The sequence below is a fragment of the Ostrea edulis genome, chromosome 7 (genome assembly GCF_947568905.1).
Source record: "Ostrea edulis chromosome 7, xbOstEdul1.1, whole genome shotgun sequence".
Taxonomy (NCBI): Eukaryota; Metazoa; Mollusca; class Bivalvia; order Ostreida; family Ostreidae; genus Ostrea; species Ostrea edulis.
The window spans coordinates 31,595,215-31,605,445 of record NC_079170.1 but is presented as its reverse complement, the minus strand read 5'-3'; the positions used below and the strand labels follow the sequence as shown (position 1 = coordinate 31,605,445).

Here is a 10,231-nt window from a genome sequence, read left to right as displayed (position 1 = left end):
AGTGACGAGTTGTCTGGGTGTATATATGCGGTTTTCATGCACTGTTTCCTATGAATGGTAAAAATTCTTTTCAAACAAAAGTAGGCGGCAGTGTTATCGAGACGACCTCAGATTGAGAAGCATATCCTGTAGTAGGACTCACATCTATTCATTTACCATGTAGCATTAAAAACTTGAAGATAATAAAGGAGGATTAATCTCATAATGCTATAAGGAATGCAAATTTCTAGTTATCTATTTATTGTAAAATACCCATCTGCAAAATGGTGTACCATCAAAAGATGAAAATAACGAACGATGATCGATGTCACAATTCCTCTGAAGAATGTAAAAGTAAGCGTAGGGTAAAGACGACTCCTGTACATACGAGAGGTGGGATCAAGGATTCCCTATCGACCGGTCACACCCGCCGTGGACCCTATATTTTGATCAAGTAAACTGAGTACTCAGTAGTCAATATTAGTCTTCAAAGAATAGCCTAACAACTGATATGAACCGAGTCAGTCAACATTTGACCTACTGATTGTATTTGTAAGTTAGATTGTTACATGGATAACGACCAGAAGATGTGCAAAAACTAACGATAAATAGTAATTGTTATACTAGTTACCCGTGTTCGGTGTGAGAATGTAATTCTTTTCTTCGAGGTTTTATTTGTTTTATTTCTTAGTACGAATTAGATTTTCCGTTTCAAGACTTCGCAATGGAATTCTATCACGTCTGCATTCGTCATAGGTCACCTTCATTTTCCGTGAAATACATATGTGTATATATCGGCAAATTTATTTATGTAAGACGTTATGTAAAATTTAAAATCGTTTACAAAACTGTTTCAGCTAAGTCCCCTCGCTAAATCTTGTTGAATTATCTCCCCTATTTGGATTCCTCTCTGCGCTAATCTCCAAGCAGCAGTCAAATGCAGAAAAATGCCTATTTTTAAACCCTGATTTTGAATACTGATTACTTTGTTTACCTGATCAAGATATAGATCTCACGGCTGATTAACCAGCCAACAGGAAGCATTTATTCCCCCTAGGCCCCCAATCCAATCTCTGGTATCTTCAGTGATCCACGTTTTCCAAACTCTTGATTTTGTATTCCTTAGATGAGTTGTGAGATTGATAAATATTCTGTATTTTTCACTTTTTATGCAATGTTCCCTAAAATTAAAATCAAAATAAAAAAGTTCAGGGGTAAGTCGTGTATCAAGAAAATTGCGTATTAATCCCTCTTTGATCACGATCACTTATTAGTTTTTGTCGGTAGACTAGTTGAAACGATTGATGTAATTAAAATCAATTCGCAAAGATATAACCATTATAAAATTGTATGAACAGACGTGTAGCTGATGGTTTAATTACAGGAAAAAGTGTTGCGGAACTCTTCAAATATTCTTTGACTATTAGCTTCATATTGAAGTGGATGGTACATTGCAAAGCTGATGTGTGTCGGTGATTTCCCATTTTCTAAGATATAAATGCTGGAAATAATTTCATTTAAAACAAAGAACGTGTATTTGATACTTTAGGCATGTTTTAGTAGATATCCATATCGTGCATCAAATCATAGCTCGATTTTCACTCTAAAACATCCTATTTGAAATGAAAACACCTTTTTATTAGTCCTAAAAAAATCAAAATAAATTATATAAAATAACTGAGAGCTTATATTACTCCTTCGATAATAAAATTACACGTAATACAAAGTGTTTTAGCGGGCCATTAAATATTACATTCGTTTAATTACCACCCTTAATTGCCTATTCCTCTAATAGAAACAAATATGTACATGTGTTCTGCAAAAAAATATTTTCAGCGATAAGTGAAATACTGGCACAAGAACTGTACAGAAAAATACCCGTGTCTCCTGTGAAATTATGCGAGGTCAGTAACTGCATAGTTGTATGATAAAGAACGAATGACACACTCGGATTGCCGTCGAGTTGTACAAAGCGCGGGAGGGATCACTATGTATTTGTTACAAGTATTTGTTACAAGTTGATATTAAAGATAGCGTATGAGCTCAGAAAAAAATACGCCATAGGAAACAAAAACAACTTCACGCAAACAATTCACGCTGTTTATTCGAGAGAAAACCCAAACCATGAAAGAAGCAATAAAATAAGGTTGTTAATTATATTTTTAGAAAGTACTTATTTATATGAATTTGCCTTTAATTCAAAGTCTAACCTGTCCTACATAATCATATCATTGTATATCTTTATAACACTGTAGTTGAAGTCCAATACGATTCTCAATATACTATATTTCACAGATACATTGGTTAAAACAACAATTGCATTTCAACAATCGAGTATTGTACGCCATGCTACCTTATGTTATAGATTCTTACTTTACAGTGCGTAATGCTTTATCATGCCAATTTCGTTCGCATAAAAACACGCTATTCATATCCAAACATACTAATACTTTGAAATTAGGCGATTGTGTCACCATCTGTGCATTAAAAAAAGTAATCAAACCTCAGTGTCATCAAATTTCGCATTTGAGATAAACACATACACAAAGATACCACATAAAATCCTCTATCAATTTATTTTTCTGTTTTGTCCAAAATACCTATGCAAGGTGATATGTGCATTGATAATTAAGTGGAGAATTGAAGGATACAGATCAAGTTTCGTATTTTGTCAAATCTGTGTTAGCCCTGCGACCTTGACATCTGAGATGGCAAACTTTGATATCGGATGGTGTTATTATGTATGACGAAGTAAATGTACCTTGTATTTCATTGGAGACACGAATGCCTGAATTTGATATCAGAAGGAATTTTAAAAAGTTTCAATGCAGGTTTTTCCGCTATCAGATGGAACATCTTTGTCCATTTTACGGACAAGTGCTTTTCTCACGACAAGTTTACCTGTACCTAAGACTGGTTTCTCGTTTCAGAAGTTATTTTGGAGTATCAACCTTGCTCCCTATAAAATGAATACAACACACTATAATATTGTCTGACAGCCAGCTGTACGTGCAGGACGCCGCCATTTATTTTATATAATTACATATCACACACACACACACAACTGATTGCTTTTACATATGACAAGCTAAGAAAATTGTGCATGAGATATATGAAAATTAAAACTTTTGTGTTAATATTTTTAATGTAGAATCACTAAAATAATACCTACACACTGTATTTCCTACAAATATACTTCTGCTCTTGCATCCATTTCCTAAAAATATACTTCTACTCTTGCATCCAAACTTTTTGATTACAAACTTTAAAGAGCATAGATATAGGACATCTTATACACAATATATCTTTGCATTCGTGTTCTTCGCCTGTTTCAACTATAGTCCGGTTGGACATGAATGACATTACTTGTAATGTTGATATAGTTGAAAATTAGGAAGTGAAATCACTTATTTTAAAAAGTCCTACATTCAGAGAACCTCAGTCGTACAATTGGAGACCATTCTTTGAAATCAAACTTCATTTTTCAGCACATTTAATACTTCAGTCAACGGATATCGAGTTGTACCGTACCTATACTGGATTCCTAAACTTCACAAAAACCTTTACGAACATTGGTACATTGTTGGATCCAATAGATGTTCTACAAGCCCGTATCTTTGCTTCTCAAGAAAATACATGTATTAATTTCTGTGAAGGAGAAACTTTAAAGACTAGATTTTTTGACATCATAGAAAGCTACTTCTGCAATGAAAATGGAAAAGGGGAATTCTTATACCTCGTGATCAGTCATTCAAAACATTACTTTGATAAAGATAACTCTGACTATGCGTACTAGTACACTAAAGTTGATATTAAAAAGATGTTGGAGTTCTTTTATCTTCGTAGTCTTTGGTGATCTAGTATTCCAACAGTATGTTGGAAACCCCATTGGCAAAACATGAGCTCCTTTATTAGCTGACCTCGTTTTATATTCTCAAGAGGCTCAATCTATTGGCTTTGTTTTTGTCTCACTTGAGCTAAATGCGCACCACACAATTGCAATACGAGTAACGTGCGAGACGATGTATACACTTGCAAAATCAAACATTTTATCTGCCCTTCATAGGAATATATTTTCATCTGCAGCCATCCACTTTCTCTTATCCATGTAGGTTTGAATAGGAATTTCGTCAGCAACTGACCACGTGTTGTAACTTTACTCGGATACGCTTGATATGTATCCTAACATTATTTTATTGATATGTATCCTAACATTATTTTACATATTTCAAAACATGAAATACAATTTCGAATATAGTTTATATTCGTTTTTTAAAATAAATTTTACCGGTCGTCTTATTTAAAACTATCCCCTGTTGTCCACGGGAACTCGTGTTTGATTTGTTAAACCAAAAAGTAATTGTCGTTTTGAATATACTTTCGCTTTCATTTTTGTGGCAAAGATAAGCCACTACAAAGGACAAAACATTTAAAGTATGCAATCAATTTGTCACATGAGAAACTTGCTTTCCCCTTAGAAACCAAAAAACAGATTCATGGCTGAAGGAATTTTGAAAACACTTGTTATATATCTAAAACAATATCCAAAGCAGGAAAGTTAGCTGTTTGATTAAATGATTCCTTTCATTTATAAAGACATCTTATATCAAGTTTGTTGTGACAGTCCTTTAAAATTACCGAATTTATATCCCAACTGACAGCGACTTATATTCGGGTTTTTTATTTGAGTTGGGATATAGAGGGATCACATGAGTGAATTTCAGCAGAAATGGAAACAAACAGAACTATCCACCATGTTTCGTTGATACCTAAGCATTGCTTTGCGAGTTTTCTCGTCCGCACTGTGGATTGTAAACGAAAATCATAATTAAAGCAACAATGTAAAACCTGAATGTACACGCCGCTTTAAGAACCATAACTCGTATAATCTTGTATAATTCCATTGATGATTAAAGTACAACGATTTGACTTAGAAGATATAGTCAAATATCACTAAAGCTTTCGATTTGCATAGTTTTCTCTGTTGTCATTGTACTGTACATACGCATTATGACGTGGTGATGTCCTTTTGGACAACTGTGCTTTGAACATTTCGAGACCTTTTGATTATGGTGCACATTTAATCCAATTGCTAGATAAATCGAGTGAACCGTATTCACATTAGGAGAGCTGTGTAGCTTTTTAGACCATTACAACGTCTTTATGTTTACATCAAAGGTTGAAGTCATAAAATTACTCGACTGATCATGTTCTCTGAGCAATGATATAGTTATTTCTGTTTCGTGCATATGAAAACAATGTTAAATTATATGTTTAATCACGTCTTAGATATTATACCCACCCTTAAATGTTAGCTTTCAAATATTTTTAATGCGTCGTTGTATTGCTTTGTATATATTTTATACGTGTCTGAGAGGGTTCTCGTCATATTATGGTGTTGAGTAAGTGAATATAAAATAACTGAAAGGAGAGGAAGACTGGCTCATTTAGCCGGAAATGACGAAATACCGGGATAAGCCCAGACGTATTTTGAATAGTAAGATATATATGTCTTACATATATGATGATTATCCATGGTAAGGAAATAGACAGAACATGGGGGCATTGACTAATATGTGTATCATTCACGATAAAGGTTTCATGTCCAGTGTGACAGGTTGACAGAGGGTATCTACTCCTACTAGGGCTCTTGATCCCATCTCTGGTGTTTCAAGGGGTCCGTATTTGCTCTGTTCTCCATTTTGTATTCTTTAGAATATTGATGAGATTTGTCATCGTTCGTTATTACCGTCCCTTTTTATTTATAGGGCTCCTTGGTTTTTAACATACAAATGTACTTTGGCAATACGTTCATAATCCATCAAGCACTGAACCACTTAACCATACATTGGTGAAATTCAATTAAGAAGCCTCTGAACAAACTACGTTTTTTTTTAAACTTTAATATATATGTGTTTGGCACACAACATTTCGATAACTTATCGTTATAACGACATATCATATCAGAATGCGGGGTTTTTTTTTTGTATTTTGATAATTTATCAATGATAAATTGGTGTAACTGAAACCTCTCTACAACGTCCATTGTAATCTGATAGGAATGATCATTTGATGTCACAATACATTCACTATATACATGTCATAAAAGAGGCTGGTTTTTTATTTTTAGAAAGGTACATTTTACACAGTTGTTTTCTTAATCAACATTCCGTTATCTACATTGCAGACATACAAATCGTTAACATTTAGTCGAATACTTCATTGTCTACTAAGCCGGCTTTATCGTGAGTTGGAGTATCTGGCTCGTCCTTATGACGTGTCTCCTCGTGCTGTTGAGCCCTTGCGCTTTCTGTTGATTCGCTTCCATGTGACTGTGTCGTTCGTAATCTGAGGGAATCGGGCGGCAGAGCAGAAGAACAAGCAGCAGTGTCAGCTGTTGATGATGTCGCGCCTGAGTTACCCCCCGTTGATGGAGGGTTAATGATGTCGCTGTATCGGGGCGGAAGTGTTTCGTCTGTGACCTTGAGATGACCTGCCGCCACTGATTCGGAATATTGAGGTGGTGCATTGATATCATATCGTATGTCGGTAGATACCACTGCCACTGCAAGCAAACAACGATTGTAATTATTAATGATTTTTTCTTACTTTCTGTCAGAATTACATGCATACAATTAACACTAGGGGGTATCTTACTTTTTGTTAAAGCAAGATATGTGATACAAAAATTCGACAATAATTGTAACAATTGGTTCTATTTTGTTTTCCATTGAAGTAGTACGAAATATAAACTCTCTTGTATTCTGTACAGAAAACAATTACCTGTATTCCATGAAGAATGTAATTACCTGTATTCCGTACACAATGTGATTACCTGTAATCCGTACAGAATGTAATTACCTGTATTCTATACAGAATGTAATACCAGTATTCTGTACAGAATGTATTACCTGTATTCTATACAGAATGTAATTACCTGTATTCTGTACAAAACATAATTACCAGTACTCTGTACAGAATGTAATTATCCGTATTCTCTACAGAAAATAATTACCTGCACTCTGTACAGAATGTAATTACCTGTATTCTGCAGAGACTATAATTATCTGTATTCCATACAGAATGTAATTACCTGTATTCCATACAGAATATAATTACCTGTACTTTGTAAAGAATGTAATTACCTGTACTCTGTACATAATGTCATTACCTGTACTCTGTACAGAATGCAATTACCTGTATTCTATACAAAATACAATCACTTCTATTCAGTACAGAATGTAATTACCTGTACTCCGTACAGAATGTAATTACCCGCATTCCGTACGGAATATAATTACCTGTATTCCGTACAGAATATAATTACCTGTATTCTATACAGAATGTAATACATGTATTCTGTACAGAATGTATTACTTATATTCTATACAGAATGTAATTACCTGTATTCTGTACAGAACATAATTACCAGTACTCTGTACATAATGTAATTACCCGTATTCTCTAAACAACATTATTACCTGCACTCTGTACAGAATGTAATTTCCTGTATTCTGCACAGAATGTAATTTCCTGTATTCTGCACAGAATGTAATTAACTGTATTCCATACAGAATGTAATTACCTGTATTCCGTACAGAATATAATTACCTGTACTTTGTACAGAATGTAATTATTTGTACTCTATACATAATGGGATTACCTTTACTCTGTATAGAATGTAATTACCTGTATTCCGTACAGAATGTAATTACCTGTATTCCGTACAGAATGTAATTACCCGTATTCCGTACAGAATGTAATTACCCGTATTCCGTACAGAATGTAATTACCTGTATTCTGCACAGAATGTAATTACCTGTATTTTGTACAGAATGTAGTTACCTGAATTCCCTACAAAATGTGATTACTTGTATTCCGCAGAGAATGTATTTAACTGTATTCTATACACAATGTAATTACCTGTATTCCGTACAAAATATAATTATCTGTATTCCGTACAGAATGTGAATGTAATTACCTGTATTCCGTACTGATTTTGATTACCTGTATTCCGTACTGAATGTAATTACCTTTACTCTGTAGAGAATATAATTACCTGTATTCTATACACAATGTAATTACCTGTATTTCGTACAGAATGTAATTACCTGTATTCTGCACAGAATGTAATTACCTGTATTTTGTTCAGAATGTAGTTACCTGAATTCCCTACAAAATGTGATTACTTGTATTCCGCAGAGAATGTATTTAACTGTATTCTATACACAATGTAATTACCTGTATTCCGTACAAAATATAATTATCTGTATTCCGTACAGAATGTGAATGTAATTACCTGTATTCCGTACTGATTTTGATTACCTGTATTCCGTACTGAATGTAATTACCTTTACTCTGTAGAGAATATAATTACCTGTATTCTATACACAATGTAATTACCTGTATTCCGTACAGAATGTAATTAATTCTATTCTATACACAATGTAATTACTTGTATTCCGTACAGAATATAATTATCTGTATTCCGTACAGAATGTAATTACCTGTATTCTGCACAGAATGTAATTACCTGTATTCCGTACAGAATGTAATTACCCGTATTCTGTACAGAATGGAATTACCTGTATTCTGCACAGAATGTAATTACGTGTATTCTGCACAGAATGTAATTACCTGTATTCTGTTCAGAATATAACAAGAGGTACTGTGAGCAATGCTCACTAAGAATACCTCCCGCTTACCCCAATCTCCCAAAGGGTGTTGGTAATAGGTAAAACTTCAGTATTATGATCCAAAAGGTATTTAGGAACACAGCATCTCCATGCGATGAAAAAAGCCATTAAAGAATTTAAATGGAAACCATATTGCTACTTCGATGTCCAGTGCGCGTGACCTTTGACCTTTTAACCCCAAAATCGATAGGGAACATCTTCATCCCATGGGTAGTCCATATGTATGATATGGTGACTGTAGGTGGAAAGGATAACGCTTTAGAGCCCGGAAACCATATTGCTACTTCAATGTCCAGTGCGCTTGACCTTTGACCCCAAAATCAATAGGGAACATCCCATGGGTAGTCCATACATATGATATGGTGGCGATAGGTGGAAAGGATAACGCTTTAGAGCCCGGGAACCATATTGCTACTTTGATGTCCAGTGCGCTTGACCTTTGATCTTTTGACCCCAAAATCCATAGGGAACATCTTCATCCCATGAGTAGTCCATATGTATGATATGGTGACTGTAGGTGGAAAGGATAACGCTTTAGAGCCCGGAAACCATATTGCTACTTCGATGTCCAGTGCGCTTGACCTTTGACCTTTTGACCCCAAAATCGATAGGGAACATCTTCATCCCATGGGTAGTCCATATATATGATATGGTGACGGTAGGTGGAAAGGATAACGCTTTAGAGCCCGGAAACCATTGCGTCTACAGACGGACGGACGGACAGACAGACGGACAACCCGATTCAAGTATCCCCCTACAACTTGTTGCAGGGGGTATAATTACCTGTATTCCGTACAAAATATAATTACCTGTATTCCATACAGAATATAATTACCTGTATTTCGTACAGAATATAATTACCTGTATTCTGTTCAGAATATAATTACCTGTATTCTGTTCAGAATATAATTACCTGTTTTCTGTACACTTACCTCCATTCTGAGAAGGCTCTGCATTTGAAGGCTTTCTTCTGAATTTTATGTAGCAAAAGAAACATAACAAAACTAGAATGATGGAACCAAAGAAAAACCCAACAAAGATCCACATCAATCGAGAGTTTGCTCTGCAAATAAAAAGAAAAGGCGCTCACTTCGGTATTCATTCATTTTTAACGTGCAAAAATAGATACAGTGTATATAATTTTTCCTAAGCAATACCGTATAGCGGGTTTTTTTCCCCGGGGTGATAGATTTGGATTATTTTAGCGGTTAGATATCTTTCCGCCAAAGTTAAACTCGCAAAATATGCACCCGATTGCGACTTGAGTATTTACAAAAGTGATAATTCCTTGTCCTCCAAAATTTATTCCACTAAGATTATCAGCATACATTTGAGACAAAAAATCGCCAAATTTTAAACCCGCGGAAAAAAGTCGCTGTACGGTATATCGAAATAAATGTAAATGTATCAAATAGGTACTTATAACAGTGATCGATTTCATATATTTAATAAAGAATACAAAATACCGACAAACACGAAACTTTGGAAACACTAGAGGTGGGATGAAAATGTGTGAAGATAACGAACAGTGATCAATATCAAAACTCACACAAGGA

General features: G+C 34.7%; 1 protein-coding gene across 1 annotated transcript in view; it reads right to left on the bottom strand.

Moving 5' to 3' along the window:
- Positions 1-6,082: 6,082 nt before the first annotated feature.
- Positions 6,083-10,231, bottom strand: part of LOC125653466 (uncharacterized) — an 11,876-nt gene continuing 7,727 nt past the window's right edge. The window contains exons 3-4 of the mRNA XM_048882958.2: positions 9,608-9,738; positions 6,083-6,544 (exon numbers count right to left, since the gene is read on the bottom strand). Coding sequence (XP_048738915.2) covers positions 6,186-6,544; positions 9,608-9,738 — 490 coding nt within the window. The 3' untranslated portion in view covers positions 6,083-6,185. The remainder of the gene's footprint in view (positions 6,545-9,607; positions 9,739-10,231) is intronic.